This window comes from Triplophysa rosa, linkage group LG3 (assembly GCF_024868665.1).
Source record: "Triplophysa rosa linkage group LG3, Trosa_1v2, whole genome shotgun sequence".
NCBI classification, from domain to species: Eukaryota; Metazoa; Chordata; class Actinopteri; order Cypriniformes; family Nemacheilidae; genus Triplophysa; species Triplophysa rosa.
The window spans coordinates 9355105-9371341 of record NC_079892.1 but is presented as its reverse complement, the minus strand read 5'-3'; the positions used below and the strand labels follow the sequence as shown (position 1 = coordinate 9371341).

Here is a 16237-nt window from a genome sequence, read left to right as displayed (position 1 = left end):
ACATGCCTGGATGATTGTCAGGTGCGTTATAATTAAGTAAACAGTAGATTTCAGGATTTTGTTCACGTACCCCCTCCGTCACCTGGCTTACCCCCGGGGGTACGCGTACCCCAGTTTGGGAACCACTGTTCTAAGGGACGTCTATGCGAGTGTCGCAACTCTGTTTTACAAAGGCTCTGTGCCTGACCAATCAAAGCGCTTACCTTCAAAAATACAAATATGTGATGAGCTAACATTTCACAGCGATTTTATCAATATTTTTATTTATATTTTTTTAACGTTGGCTTTTTAATGTTGATAGCACCAGTGTAACGGTTGTTATTGGTGCATTATGTAATGCTAATCATTCCCATTGTATTCCTGTTTTCAGTATGTTTTTTAACATGTATACCATTATCAATTAACTTTGTGACAATTATATTTGTAATGTAATTTATTGATTGTATTTATTGTTATTTGCATTAGTTTGTTTGTTTATTCTTCCATTCATTTATTTCCGTGTTCATTTTAATAGATTTATGCAGCCTATTCAAAAGGACTCATGTGAAATACATCTGTTAGGGCCTACATTTTTAATGAACGACATACATTTACAACTTTAACAAAAGTAAAATGTATAAAAATACAAAACCTCTCCTAAGCTATTCATATTTCCAGAGGAAAAGCTGCAGTCGTCTGACTGATACTAGCACCATTCAGAAAAAAAACAGTGACAACATTGTTGCAGGTACATGTTAAATCTTTCTCATTGTAATCATATCTTCCATAAATAGCCCCGTGAGCTCACAAAATGATTGCTCGCTGAAGAGGTGGGCTGGACACACACTCTCTGTGTCTTGTATATGACAATCACCATAGATACCTGCTACCAGGGCTTTATTTTCAACAGCCATGTCTGCTTAATAAAGCTTATTGAGTGTGTAAAGCACTGACGCAGAGAATAAGAGAATAATAAGCAACCAGAACCAAGGAAACAAAAGGTATGTCGTCTAGTATTGGTGATTTGTACTTCTAGATTTAAAATAGTTACTGGTGGTGACACATTTCTCACATAGGTTGTTCAGAAATTGATATTGAAAATGAATGTTTAAATAATATAAGCTCCTTATTACATCCAAACAAATATCAACAAAAACAAACAAACATAATGTATTGTTTGGATGTTGTTATGGTACTCTGGCGTGCTGGGTCAGAACTCGCTGTTGAGTGTGAAATTGTTGTATAAGGGCAAGACAGGGCAGGGCATCCGAGTGTCTTCCATCTGCAGTCAAAGCAAACTCTTTTCAGAGCTCTTGTGGTTATGGCCATGTGGAGAGGAGACAGAAACAGCCTCTCACCTTTGGGACACAGGAGTGACCAGGGATGGGATGCTGGCCTGGGCCGTAGATCCTTCCGAAACACTCCTAGACCCTCAAGCCCCCTCACATTCTTGGATCATGACTTTTGGGACAACAGGTCTCTTTTTAAAGATCAGGTATGTGCAGAAAGTTATGATTAAATTAAATTGATATTTCACCCAAAAATGAAAATTCTGTCATCATTTATCCACCATCTTGTCATTTCAAACCTGCATGACTTTCTTTCGTCTGCAAAACACAAAAGAAGATATTTTGAAGAAAGTTGGTAACCGAACAGCGCCGGCACCCAATTACTTCTATTGTATGGACTCAGAACCAATGCAAGTAAATAGGTGCCAGTTACCAACATTCTTCAAAATATCTTCTATTGTGTTCTGCGGAAAAAATTCATACAAGTTTGAAATGACAAGAGGGTGAATAAATGATGACAGAATTTTCATTTTTGGGTGAACTATCCCTAGTACTGAATTGTATCTAAATGTAAATATTGGTTGTTTCATAACCTTGTAACATTTCATGACGTGACATCGTCGTTTTAGAAATCTTTGACATGGAGTTCTATAGGGTTATCTGGATCAAACCGCCGCTCAAAAATGAGCACCAGGTTAGAGTTTTGGAACCCAGTCATCTCAATCTCACATGACTTGAATTTGCATAGATTGTTTGATTCATCATTTCTGACGGTTAATAACAAACATTCTCCATGAATCAGCTCTCTCGACAGTCATTACAGACAGAAACAAGGTGGCGGTTTGGACATCGAGAGATGGTCTTCCGCATCTCGTCGAGATGGTGCTCCACGACCACAGTGTTCAACAGAGGAGTTTGAGCTCAAAGCTGCACTGGAGGAAAGCAGCGTGAGAAGAGCAGAGCTCGTCCGGAGTCTCCGAGAGGCCAAAAGTCATCTGGACGCTCAGACAGACCTTCTTAAAACCAGAGACACACAGCTTCAACAAAACCACAGCATCTCACAGTTGATGGAATTAAAGCACAAGGTTCAGATCTTACATTTTTCCAACTACAACTTTCGTAAATATCCCCTGGGTATATGAGTACCCTTGCACATTTAACCGTTTAAAAAAAAATGTTTTTATAGTCTTTCTTAAGGGTGCTGTTCTGTTGTGTCTCTGTCTCTGTAGCAGCTGTCTGAAGCAGTGAGTGTTCTTGAACAAGACAAGGAAGCAGCAGAGCAGAGCCACTTTAAGGAGAGCCGCCGTCGAGCAGAATTACAGGACAAGTGAGTTATGCAAGGAGAAAGCCAGGGATATTACACAACACATGGAATTAAAGGGGTGTTCATATGCATCCACAATACTGTTGTTTGTTGTAAGCTTTACATTTGAAATGCTGCAAGATTTGAAAATAATCCCAATAATATTGTTTGTGGACAATTTTTAAAAGTTTATCTTTATAGTTATTGGCATCATTTCTGTCTTCGTTAATAGGCCTTAAAGGCGGGGTGTCCGATTTCTCTTAGCCGTTGTTGATGTTCAAATCACCAAAACAAACACACCCCTACCCCCATCTTTCGCTTTCGTCAGCGCTCGGCTTGGCTAATGTCCGTCCTGTGCACTGTGTACCTTACTGCTGATTGGCTACAAGGTTGTTTTGGTACTCGGCCCGACTCAGTTGTCTAAAGCGTAATTCGGAAATCGGTTACCCCGCCTTTAAGATCATAGCATGAAAACTAGAATGCATGCTATTTGTCATCATTTATTGAACCTTAATCAAAGTATGGCCTTTGAATTTGGACCCTACAGTATATTTCCTTTAACTCTGTTGATTCTTCTAATGGAAAACGCAGGGTTCTGCAGCTAGAGCTGGACATTTTGAAGATGAGGTCCAACCTTGAAAGAAGGAATCCACCCGCATCACCAAACCCAATAAACCCACTCATCAACACTTTACCTGTTACAAAAGATGAAATCCTCAGAGAGGTACATCTCATTGTGTACAATAGAGAAAACTCAAAACTCAAATACCAGGAACATTTTATAAAAGAACGTGTTGTTTTATATGATGTTGCCTCCAGCAGGGACAAAAGCAGACTGAGAAGGAGACGACGAAGCTCAGAGAAGCTCTCAGAAGGGCTGAGGAGAGAGTGGATGACCTTGATTATGAGAAAAATGATGCGCTGAGACAGCTCCAGTCTTATAAAGAGGTAAAAAACACTGATTTAAAATATGTGAAAGAGCAAACTATTCATGCCCTTTCGGAATTTTACAGACATTATATTTATTTAAGTTAAGTTAAACTAGAGATGCAAACATTTACATCCCAAAACAGAACCAACAAGAGGCCATGAACCAAACAGAGGAGCTGAACCGAAGACTGAACCGCTTTGTACAGACCCAGACTGAGCTAGAAGATCAGCTGAAAGAGTCCAAGAGTCGCCTGGAACAAATGGAGCTGGTAATACATTTAAGCATTTGGTGGATGTGTTTATCTAAAACAATTTACAGCATTTTCAAGGGTTTATAGTTTTCGGGTTCCCTGGAAACAAACCCTTGATCTTGGCATTGTTGCGGCTTTGCTATAGACGGTTTCAGGCGTGTGCGTCCAATAAAACCGTCTATACCCAGTCAACTTCATCCATGCAAGCATAACTATTTTGTTTCCCTTCCTCAGGAAAGAGACCTGCTGTCCACTAAGACACAGAGACTGGAAGACAGTCAGAATGATCTAAAGACCAAACTATCCGGAGCTTTAATGGATAAGGACCGGCTTATCCAGGTCTGGTATGGGACATGTTTGAAAGCCCCAAACATTTTCCTAAATGAATCTATACTGGGTTTGTAAAACCTTAATAGAAACAGGAAATAAATGTATCAAGGTCTCTACAGGAGAAAACTGAGCTGCATCAGAGGGTTCAGGCTTTGGAGCTGCAGTTACAGAGGGAACAAAGAGGAAAGCAAAGCTTCAATGAGCAGGTGTGTGAGCTCCATACTGAACTGTCGCAAGCTAAGAACCAGGCCAGCAAACAGAAAAAAGACACGATACACACGAAGGAGGAGCTGCTTTCTGTGAGAGAGGTCAGAGGTCACTCCTTACCAATACAGATTGATTCAGGTCATTTGGAACTATTGTTCTCTATAAGGATATCCTCTAGTTCCCTAAAAATGTAAACATGAATTTACAACACATTGTCGTGATTATTTTAATTTGATATAATCTGTTTTTTAAATATAATTCAATGTAAAATTTATTTGTATTGTTTACTAGTCCAATCACAAAATTATGAATTTTTATAGCACGAGTTACACAGAAGTTTAATACCCTCATTTTTGTGAATTATAAACATTTTCAGCTGAACGAAAAGCTTTCGTATGATCTGACCAGAGCTACAGAGAGGCTACAAGTGACCTTAAAGCAGCTACATGAACTGGAAGCGAACAAACTGATCCAAACCAATCAGATTGCAGCACTGGAGACTGAGCGCTTAAAGCTGATTGGAGAAAACGAGGAACTGAGGAAAAATGTCAATAATGGATTTCAAGATGAGATTAGAGAGCTGAAGGACAAATGCTGCCAACAAAGGTGGGATATTTAGTCACGATCTTCAATGTTGCTTGCAAATGAAAATGAATTGTAACTGATGCACGATGATCCAAAAAACAATTTTAGAATATAAGAAATACCAAAGTTTATGTGTATAATACACATAAGGCTTGACCTCATTTTGTATTTCAAGGGAATTGCTGGACAATCTAAAGCTGGAGAATCAGAATCTTCAGGTAAAATGTCAAGACCTGGAGAAAAAAGTGCAAACCGTGGAGGCGGAGTACAACCTTAAGGAGGAGGGGCTACAGTATGCAGGGGCGGGGTTTGAGCAGGAGAAGGAGGAGTTAAGGAAAGTTGCCGCTCACTGGAATGAGAGGTGGCTGGATGTGTCCATGACGTTATGCACGACGCAGGCCCAACTTGAAGGGGTCAAGAAACAACAGCAAGAGAACGATGAAGTAATGACCTTTCATCCTTAAACTGGCAGTTCACCCAAAATTAAAATTGTGTCTTCATTTACTCACCCTTAAGTTGTTCCAAACCTGTAAGAATTTCTATGTTCTGATGAACACAAAGAAAGACAATTGGAAGAATGTTAGTAGTGAATGATGTTCCAGAACCGAAAACGGCTAACATTCTTCCAAATATCTTTTTTTGTGTTCGACAGCACATATTTTTTTATACAGGTTTGGAACAACTTTAGGGTGAGTGAAGACAGAATTTTTCTTTCTGGGTGAACTATCCCTTTAATGTTTCACAAACATAATGAAATCATATAAATGAAATTTATGTCTAAAAAGTTAGCATTGCCTAAAATGAGCTCTTAAACTCATGGATAGCTCCGTATGTTCTTTTTCTTCTGAAGAAAGTCATGACGGCCTTTTGGAAGATAACACACATAAAAACGTTTTTACTCCTGTGATGTCGTCCAAAGGTGTCGTCTGAAGACGTTGATGGAGAGTTGGCGCAGATGAAGGAGGAGTTGAGGAAGGTGTCGGACATGTTGAAGATCAGAGACACCGAGCTGGTGGAGCGGCAGCGGGACCTGCAGTCTGCTTGCAGTCAGGTGAGGCCTGAAAACCTGCCAGTCTGACTGATTGATAATAGGATGACATCATCATTGTGATGAAACTCTCTTCTGTTGTCCAGGTCTCACAGCAGAGCAGCGAGGTTAAGAGACTGAAGCAGCTACTGGCAGAGAGAGATGAGAAACTAAGAGAAAAGTATGTCTAGTTTCACAGGAGCCCACTATCATCCATTAAGGGGATAGTTCACCCAAAAAGAAAAATTCTGTCATCATTTATTCACCCTCATGTCGATCAAACCCTGTATATGATTCTTTCTTCTGCGGAGCACAAAAGAAGATATTTTGAGAAATGTCTCAGTGGTTTTGTGTCCATACAGTGGAAGTCAATGGGGGACAATGCGTTTTGGCTAGCAGCTTTCATCAGAATATCTTCTTTTGTGTTCTGTAGAAGAAAGAAAGTCAAACAGGTTTGGAAGGACATAAGGTTATTTTGTCATGCACTCATTTATTTGTCACACTATGACAGAGACCAAGATCTGAACAATCTGGAGATACAGAGAGAGAAAGCAGAAGATCAGATCAAGCTATCGGCTCTTGAACAGGAGGTACTAAGACGTTACAAGATCCTCATTGGTGCATGTAGAGCAGAATATTGGGAAAATCAAATGAAGTTTCAAAATGACCTCATATGACCCCCACAGCTTCGTAGAGATAAAGATCTGCCCTCAGAAGAGGAAGTGGTCAGCAATGACAACACTCACGAGGACGTTGAATCCCTGAGAGCTCTGTTAGAAGGTATCTCCTCATGCATTTTCTCATTGGACGAGGGGTAAAATTGAATCATAATTGACATGGTTTGTTTTTGTTTTGTGGCAATAGAATATAGCTGGACAGCAGAAGAGCTGAAGCAGGAGAGAGATCATGCTATACAACAACTGCATGACCTTGAATCGTCCCAGCAGGTATTGAGTAGCTTCTATTTGCACAAGGGCATTTGGGATGGGTTTATAGAGTTTTGCATCGATTCTGAAAATTTCGGTAACACTTGACCTTACATTTTATTTGAAAGTTTAAAGCAGAAAAAGAGCCTTCACCAGAAGCCAAAAAACCTTCAGGTTTAGATCCTAATGAACAGAGGAGGCTGGTTACAGAACAGGTACAAAATAATGTGCAATATAAAGTTGCTAAACACTTATTCAGAAAAGCATTGTCGTGATTTACCTCACCATACTTTCTGTTTAACTATACTGTACATTCTGTGTTACAGCTGAAAAGTCTGTTCAGAGAGAGAGAGCAGCGTGGAGAGAGGTCAGTCCTACATCATACACATCACACACAGTCATAAATCCATTTAATTTATGATTTCCCCTTTAAATCGAAGTTCAAAAAGGGTTCCTCTACCTACCTCATTCCTTCTTCTCCCATTTTCCTCTTTCTCACTACAAATCAGTTGACTTTTTGCATAAGCCAAACATTTCTTTATTGGAAATCCGTCATCGTTAAGTGAAGGAAATCAAAAAGAAAACAGGACTTCCGAAAACAGTTTGACTAAGATTAAGATTTTCAGGACAGCAAATCAAAAATATTTGGAAAACATAAAGACAAGATTGCTGCATTCGAGCATAAAGTCTATAAAATTCCGTATAACGCCAAAATAAGACACTATTACCTTTTACTTTAGGGCTGTCAAACGAATAATCACGATTAATCGCATCCAGAATAAAAGTCTGTGTTTACATAATGTGTGTCTGTGTACTGTGCATATTCATTTAGTATTTATAAACACATACATGTACACAAACGTGTATATATTTAGAAAATGTTTAAATTTATTTATTTATATTTGCCAATAATTAAAATTATATGTACTGTAAGTGTTTATTATTATTAACATTTTATTTTTTCTTAAATAAATGCGTCTGTTTTTATAAATACAAAATTAAAATGCACAGTACACAGACATACATTGTGTAAACCCAAACTTTTATTCTGCATGCGATTAATCGCGATTAATCGTTTGACAGCCCTATTTACAACATGTTTAAAGGAAGAGGAGGGGAGGGGTTGTCACCTCAGGAATTTTCCCAATGTCATAATTCACTGTCATAAAGGAACATTAAAGACTCCCTTGAGAAAAGGATTGTTTATTGCCATAAAACACAAAACATGCATGTATATATGTTATAAGGTCTCCAGTGTTCCCGAGAAGATCTGGCTTGCTTGAAAATGGGGTCCAAAATCCTAAAAGCATTAAGGTAAGGATCACGTTTTTTGGGTGGTTTCTGTGAATTGTTTTTGTAGCCATAAACTAACCAATCATACGCAGCCCCTGAAATAAATAAGAGACCATTCCAAGTTTTCATTTCAAATCATAATTTCTAGATATCTAGATCCAGTCCAGTGTCTGTTGAATTTCAACAAAATCAAACCTCAGGAGTGACATAAAGTCATCCAACAGCAATGTGAATCAAATGTGTACTAGCAGCTTTAACATTATTGTATTTGTCTTTAAAGCGGTTTCTGTTTAGATAAAAAGTGTGATATCCTGTAAAGATGCATTTTGAGCAGAAATACAATCTATCAGACGGCACATTGTTCTATTCTTAAACTACAAACTGTCCACAACAAGATTTGCAAAAACAGCAAAACTAACAACAACTGGGGTTGTAACTCACACGATCGAACACCTGCTCTGCTTTTCGGATTCATTTCTGGCTGATCTATGAGTTATTGTGATTTAGGGCCACAGCAGCTGCGCTTGTACATCTAGGGCCGTGAAGCATTCCCATCATTCCTCTGCATCTCGTAGAGAATGTCAAATGCTTAAAGGAATACTTCACCCAAAAGTTAAAATGCTGTCGTCATTTACTCACCCTTAGATTGTTCCAAACCTGTATAAATTTCTTTGTTTTGCTGAACACACAGGAAGAGATTTGGAAGAATGTCAGATTTCATCCACCATTTACTGCCATAGTAGGGAAAATAAATACTATGGGAGTCAAGATTTGACAAACGTCCAGATATCTTTCTGTATGTTCAGCAAAACAAAGAAATGCATAGAGGTTTGGAACAATCTGAGGGTGAGTAAATGATGACAGAATTTTCATTTTGGGGTGAAGAATCCCATTAAAACAATCCCTTTCATAAAATAGTCATGTATACATTTAATATTTAACCTACAATTATATTTTATATTCTTTCTATTCTTTTTTGAAAACATACTAAATAGACAGTGTAGTGTAAAAAACCCACAAAACGTTTTTCATTTTTTTCTGATTTTTTGTGGACCCTAATACCCCCTTGTGGACCCCAGTTTAAAAAATCTCTCCGTTATGTGGTCAGAAACGTGTAGAGGAGCAAGATCTCAAGCAGGGGGCAGCAAAGGAATCTTCATCCAAAAAAAGTCTTCTTCCCAGGGGACCAAAGGTTTCTGAAAGAACAGAGCACACACAGAAGCCCAGCAGTAAGAATGCACAGGCAAGTAATGATGATGACTACCTGCTAAAATCTACATGCACTTAGTTTTTGTAATAGCTATTAGCAACTAATAACTTCCTCACAATAATTTGAACTGATGCTGATTGTAGTTCAATAATTTTAATTTCTAATTAAAAAATCGACAAAAGAATCTGATGTCTTAAATAACTAACAAAACTTTATACAGTACTATGCACACAACAATATGCAGAGATTGTCATTGCGGTATTCTAATCTCTCATTCTGTCTTAATCAAAGAGCATGCTGGGATAAAGGGGGGCATAAGCAGCTTTAGAGGGCAAGCAAGAATGCAGTTGTGAAGTGTGTGGTCAGAGTCACGGATAAAACTGAATGTCTAATGTTATATAGTTAAATCGTGCTTAGTTTGCAATAGAATCAATATTTTTAAAGAGTTTTCATAGAAAAAAATGATTGTCGTACACTTCTCTGGCAGATGTCATCACTGAGAGGGGAAATGGAAAATCTAACAGAGAGAGATGAAAATCTTAAAGGTGAAAGGAGTGACAAGTCCAATCCTATAAAAAATCAGGGACAGCTCTGTTTAGGGGACCCTTGATTGTTGGAATATGCGAATGTTAAAATGTTAAAATAAAATCTAATACAGATGTTAAACATCTATTGTGCTGTAATTGTGTTCTGTCTGTTCTATCGATGTAGACACAGTAATATCTCCTCACCACATTCAGATGGTGAAAGCGAGATCTCAGCCTAGTGATGACATGACATTGATCGCACGCTTACAAAACTTGAAGAAAGGAAAGGTCCGTCAGAAAAACTCTCCCTTGGGCTGCAGGGATGGAACATTCTATGCCAGACAGGTCGAGGTTTGTGACTCATCACATGTGGAAGAGTCCAGTCGAGGAGGGGTGAGGGAAAACACGCCTCTGAAGGAGTAATGATGATAATAATCTTTTGTGAATATGTTAAATGCACCTTAGTTTACTTTCATTATGATACAGTACAGCCGAGCTAAATAGTCATTAACTCATTTTCACAAGCATGTTGCCATTTTCAGTTTAGCATACATTTAGTCAAACATTGTCAGCGCTTGAACCGACTTGGACTAACTTTTATGTTCACATTTAAGACATTTAAGCTTGAAAATATACTTTAGTTTATACAATTATCACTTTTCCCATAGGCTACAGCCTGTATTTTAATGACCAATTTCAAGATTGTTTAAAGAGATTAAAGAGAGTTTTGTATTTCATTGATATGTATTTAATCGATTTAATATGTTTGATTGTTAAATTGATTTAATATGTTTAATAAAATAAACATATTAACATAAAAACATTCTGAGAGATGAATTTCTTAAACAATCCATTGTACTTCACTCTTGTGTTTTGTCTGTGAGGGTCATCTGTGATAAATGTTGGTGAAACACAAGAAACAAAAAGCTGATCTTAAGGGTGTAAAGGTATAGTTCACCCCAAAATGAAAAATATGACATTTATTCAACCTCATGTCATTCCAAACCTGTATATGACTCTTTCTTCTGTGAAACACAAAAGAAGGTATTTTGAGAAATGTCTCAGTGGTCAGAATTTTCATTTTTGAATGAACTGAGGTCAAGTTAACCAAATGCTGCTTTCTTGTCTGAAGTAGCATGATGAAACTCTATTAAAAGACGAAATTCATACTAACTTGTATAGTCTATAAAAACAATAAGAGTCTATTCAGTCAAATCAATTTTTGGGGGTATTGATGTATGAAACAGATCTTATCACATATATGTGCACTATAGGACCTTTATGCATTTGGCAGATGCTTTTATTGAAAGTAATTTAAAGTGCAGTCAAACTAGACATTTTATCAGCATGTGTCCTGGGAATTAAATCAAGAACAGTAAAAGTACAGTTACAGGAAAATATAGTGAACCCTTGTGTTTCATGCATGCATATAGAACACTAAAAATACTAAGAATCAGCGTGAGCTCTGTTTGATGTCTAGTCATGTCTAAATTTATGGCACGCGCATTGTGTGTGAGACGTGGCGCAGATACACCCATGCTATTTGAGTGCGTGACCTCAGATGAAAATGGAAGGGATCAGATTGTTGTCTGAAGGATTGAAGAGGAAGGGGAGGATTAACACTACAATGTCATTAAAATAGGCTGATCTGCTGTGGATTGTGGACAAGCGTTTAATCCTTTACATTAAAAGCAAACATGTAGGCTTACTGTAGGATATAAAGCCTTTTATTTAACTGAAGCAGGTTGGATATGTTGTATATGAAATATGAGCAGGCATGTTGTCATATCATGACTAAGGTGTTCATGTATCTGGCAGGAGCGATTTGTGGGGCAATATGCTTTATTGCACTCGCAGGACCATGAAATGTTATTGGATAGTATGGCACCTGTTGGCATTTTAATCTTTGTGTAATATTTTTGTAAAGTTAAACCAGAGCTTTTTTTTAAAGCAACTTAACAGGGAACTTAAAGGGATAGGTCACCCAAAAATGAAATATGTCTTCATTTACTCATCCTGTTAATTTCATTGTTCTGTTAAACACAATGAAAGATATTTGGAAGAATGTTTGTAAGCAAACAGATCTGGGGCACTATTGACTTTCACAGTAGGCAAGAAAATTACAATGGTAGTAAATGGTGCCCCATCCGTTTAGTTCAAAAGGTTTTTTTTGTGTATTCAACAGAACAAAGAGATTAAAACAGTGTTGAAACAATTTAAGGGTAAGTAAATGATGACAGAATTTTCATTTGTGGGTGAACTGTCCCTTTAAGCTACAAAAGCGAGTGTTAAATCTGAGTGTTAAAGGGATACTTCACCCAAAAATGAAAATTCTGTCATCATTTACTCACTTTCGAGTTGTTCCAAATCTGTATAAATTTCTTTGTTCTGATGAACACAGAGAAAGATATTTGGAAGAATGCTTATAACCAGACAGATTTTTCCCCCCATTGAGTCCCATAGTAGGAAAAATTACTTGATCATTTTTTGTTCTGTTGAACACAAAAGAAGACATTTTGAAGAATGTAGGACAGCAAACAGTTCTGGGGCACTTTTGACTACCAATGTATTTTTTTCCTACTATGGTAGTCAGTAGGGGCAAAATCTGTCTGTTTGTAAGCATTCTTCCAAATATCTTTCTCTGTGTTCATCAGAACAAAGAAATTTATACAGATTTAGAACAGCTCGAAGGTGAGTAAATGATGACAGAATTTTCATTTTTGGGTGAAGTATCCCTTTAAGTATGAACTGCGATTGCTTTTGAATGTATTCCTGAATTTGCTTTGTATATTAAATAAGATACATTTTAGTATCAGTCTTAACTTCTTAGTCCTAGTTCTCTAACGCAGGAGATGGGCCTGTCCGGTGTCCAGTCCAGATCACCACAACGAGCTTCTACCTCCCCTATTGGGGACGTCTCTGTATGATCCCGAGAGAAGAATGCCAGTCTCAGTATACAACCCTTAAGCTCTTTGAGAGAGCCGACATTGACAACTAAGTTGTCACGGTTTTGGTCCTGGACAGACATATCCAGAGGTTCAGAACAAAGTGGACACAGTCTGACCCGGACAGTGACTTCATCTAAACTGTGGATTTTACCTGTTATACCTACTATAGCTACAGTCAATGTGATGTGCATAGAAGAGAAGTTCAGGGTGAAGTGCAAGAACGAAGTCTCGTTGCATGAATTTGAACCATAGTTTGGAAATAAATGTTCTCCTTGTAGATCGTTGGTCTGAAATGAGGAAAGGGTGTAAGGTGATTCTACCTTAGGAACAGTGAGTATTTTGTGTTCATTCCCAACCACACTACAATGACTTTCCACAACTTTTCTGGTTTGCGAGAGAAGACCAATTTTCGGAAATGACGGTAAAGAAGATCGACTGCTGGCCATGGGTCTGTATAGAGAAGTGGAAATGGTTGGAGTACTGAGTCGTCTCATTTGGAAACACACTTTGTGTTTAACCTCCGACACAGCACTAGTAAACGTTTCATCTGATGGTGTCGAGCTTTCAGACATAGATGTGTTGTCCAGGACTTCTCCATCAAGCTCCTCATACTGCAGTTTGGTTGATGTGGTCCCAGATGAAGGGGAGGGGCTGAATTCTATGGTCATGTGATCCGCAGAATCAGGTGGAGCACGTCAGGTCACATCCTTTTTAACAGCCGATGGTTTGTGTCTGGTCCTGTGCCACCAAAGGACACAGCCCAGGATTAGGGTCAAACACAAGAGCGCCAAGCCAACGCTCAGCAGGACCTGCAAGTGGACTGAAGACAGACAGGATGGTTAGGATAGCATGCTTATCTGTAATTATCACTGCAAATGATAACTGTTTATGTATAATTTACCAACAAAAGGAATAAAATGTAAATGGCATAATAAAAATGAAACCCGAATGCTTCTCGACCTGTGTTTACATCAACGAAAAGTGAGCCAATTTAGTCCCAAGTAGTATTAAAATAATACATTTACAAGTATGATAGTACTAGTAAGGTTTACATAAACTATCCTTTAAAATATACACTGAAAAGAATGATACTTTAAATAACTTAATTCAATTATGGACAGTGGTTCCACATAACAGAAATATGTTATCTCTACTCAAATACTTAATGTATGATGAACTAAACTGAACTGAGTAAACTTAAACAACCATGTCCAAATAACGTTGTTTCCATGTTTCCATTATGCGGAACCACTGTCCACAATTGAATTAAGTTAGCTTGAAGGCGGGGTGTCCGATTTCTATGAGCCGTTGTTGATGTTCAAATCACCAAAACAGACACACCCCTACCCCCATCTTTCACTTTCGTCAGCGCTCGGCTCGGCTAATGTCCGTCCTGTGCACTTTGCACCTTACTGCTGATTGGCTACAAGGTTGTTTTGGTACTCGGCCCGACTTCGTCTAAACAAGCGTAATTCGGAAATCCAACAGCCCGCCTTTAAGGTAAGATATTTTAGGTAAAATAATTGTGTCAACTTGATTTATTTAAGTAAATTGAACAAGCATCAAATATTATTTTTATCTACTTGATTGAAACATGTTAATTTAAAATGTAAACATTTAGTTAAACCAAAGCATAACTGTTTTTAGTCCGTTTAACACAATGCAATTGTGTTTGAGAACATAAAACCTAATACAATGGTGTTAAAACAAATGAATTGTTTAAATAAAGTGAACAGTATCGTAAAATCTTTTTTTTTTGGAGTGTACTTCAACTTTGCTTTAGTGTACTTAATTTGAGATATTGTACAAAAATGTAGAAAACAACTTTTGTTTTGTAAAGCAGCTCATTTTACTCTGTATTTAAGCATAAAAATAACCTCAAATATCAAATTTATTAGTTACGCCCTTAGTTATATAGATAAACAAGACATTTGGGTTTTCATACACAGTTTTCATTGTGCTATTTCTTATTTTATGCGTGTCTGAGAAATGACTGTCAACTCTGTTACCCAGTAGGTAAACCTCTCTCAAAAAGGAATGGAATGTAATCTCACATGATTTGCATATTGTGATGTCTTAGAAGTGTGAATGAAAGACTAGGAGGTACGTCCTCTCTCTTTTCCCAAATATTGGTGACAATAGAAAACGGGTCAAGAGTGAATTAATTAACTGTCAACAATGTTGCTCAAATATTACTGTTGCAAATTTACATTTTTATTTGGAGTAAAACGTATGTGTATGGAAATGTATTTCTAAACATACCAGGGGCTCTGCCGTTCTTGGCTTCGGTGTTGAGTATAGGCCCATATTGTTTTGAAAATGTCAGATATGTTACTGTCCAGTCTGTCACTGAGTAAGTAACAGTAAAAATATAAGGTAGAGAAATCCAAAACCAGGTAACCCAGAGATTGATAACAGAATAAGCATTTGAGTATAAGGGTTTTATGTAAGGCCGTGCTTGTTTTTTGAGGAAAACTTCACATTTGTTCAAAATTTTGGTAAAAATTGACATTAATGTACCCTTTGTGAAGCATTTACAAATGTATTTATTAATGATTAATAAGTAATTTACAAATGCATTATAAAGCAGTTATAACTGCATGAATAAAAAGGGGATTCTAACGAAATACCTGCCAAATAGTGAGCAGGTATAAGATAAACAACATAACACCCTACAGTGTCCAGTATGACAGCATATATTGCAAACAACATCAAAATAATAATGAATCTGCTTTCGAGTCAAATAAATAATGAATAAATACATTTATTAAGCATTTATAACATGCAAGTTAAAAATGGCTCACTATTTGGCAGGTATTTTGTTAGAATCCCTCTTTTTTTCATGCAGTTGTAACTGCTTCATAATGCATTTGAAAATGACTTATTTATCATTAATGAACACATTTATAAATGCTTTATAAAGGGTACCTTAATGTGAAGTGTTAACAAAATTATGCCAGATGTACCCGCAATGACCCATGTGTTGTTTTCATGTTTTTGCCACGCCTTCTTAAATTCTTCCAAAGCTGGGTTGAGTTTCAGTTTACATTCTACACTCAAGTATGCAACACACATACAAACATTTGAATACATCTTTAACATGTTTTTGTCAATAAAGCGTGAAAATGTCAATTTTCCTAAGATGGACATGACCTTTGGCCACTATATGCATATAAAAACAGCTGGAGGTTTGGTTTGTCATACCTTCAAGTTGTTTTGTGAAGAGCACCTGCACCAGCAGCCAGAGAAAAAGCAGGACGATGATTCCCTCGATCACACCCTTACATGCGAACAGCAGGACAGACTGACACAAGGACTCCCCAGACTTCTGCTCTTCCTCAGTAGACATCATGACTGAGGAACAGCTCTGATATGAAGTTACATCACTTATCTCCAGAGAGCTGCATCCACTGCGTGCTGTCGAATGTTCTC

The 16237-nt window shown here is 37.6% G+C and overlaps 1 protein-coding gene across 1 annotated transcript; it reads left to right on the top strand.

Annotated features, from left to right (window-relative positions):
• Positions 1–1300: 1300 nt before the first annotated feature.
• LOC130552292 (interaptin) lies at positions 1301–10280 on the top strand. Its single transcript, XM_057330510.1, has 21 exons — positions 1301–1474; positions 1898–1962; positions 2071–2353; positions 2498–2595; positions 3163–3295; positions 3394–3519; positions 3645–3770; positions 3987–4091; positions 4202–4390; positions 4666–4895; positions 5050–5317; positions 5794–5925; positions 6009–6082; positions 6413–6491; positions 6588–6681; positions 6766–6848; positions 6956–7042; positions 7154–7194; positions 8628–8646; positions 9229–9367; positions 10042–10280. Exons 1-21 carry the CDS (start codon positions 1301–1303, stop codon positions 10278–10280), a joined length of 2784 nt encoding a protein of 927 aa, XP_057186493.1.
• The last annotated feature ends 5957 nt before the right edge of the window (positions 10281–16237 follow it).

Coding starts and splice junctions, on each gene's coding strand:
- LOC130552292 (XM_057330510.1), top strand. CDS start 1,301: ATGGCCATGTGGAGAGGAGACAGAAACAGCCTCTCACCTTTGGGACAC. Junction 3,296..3,393: donor AAGATGAAATCCTCAGAGAG/GTACATCTCATT, acceptor TGCCTCCAGCAG/GGACAAAAGCAGACTGAGAA. Junction 5,318..5,793: donor AACAGCAAGAGAACGATGAA/GTAATGACCTTT, acceptor TGTCGTCCAAAG/GTGTCGTCTGAAGACGTTGA.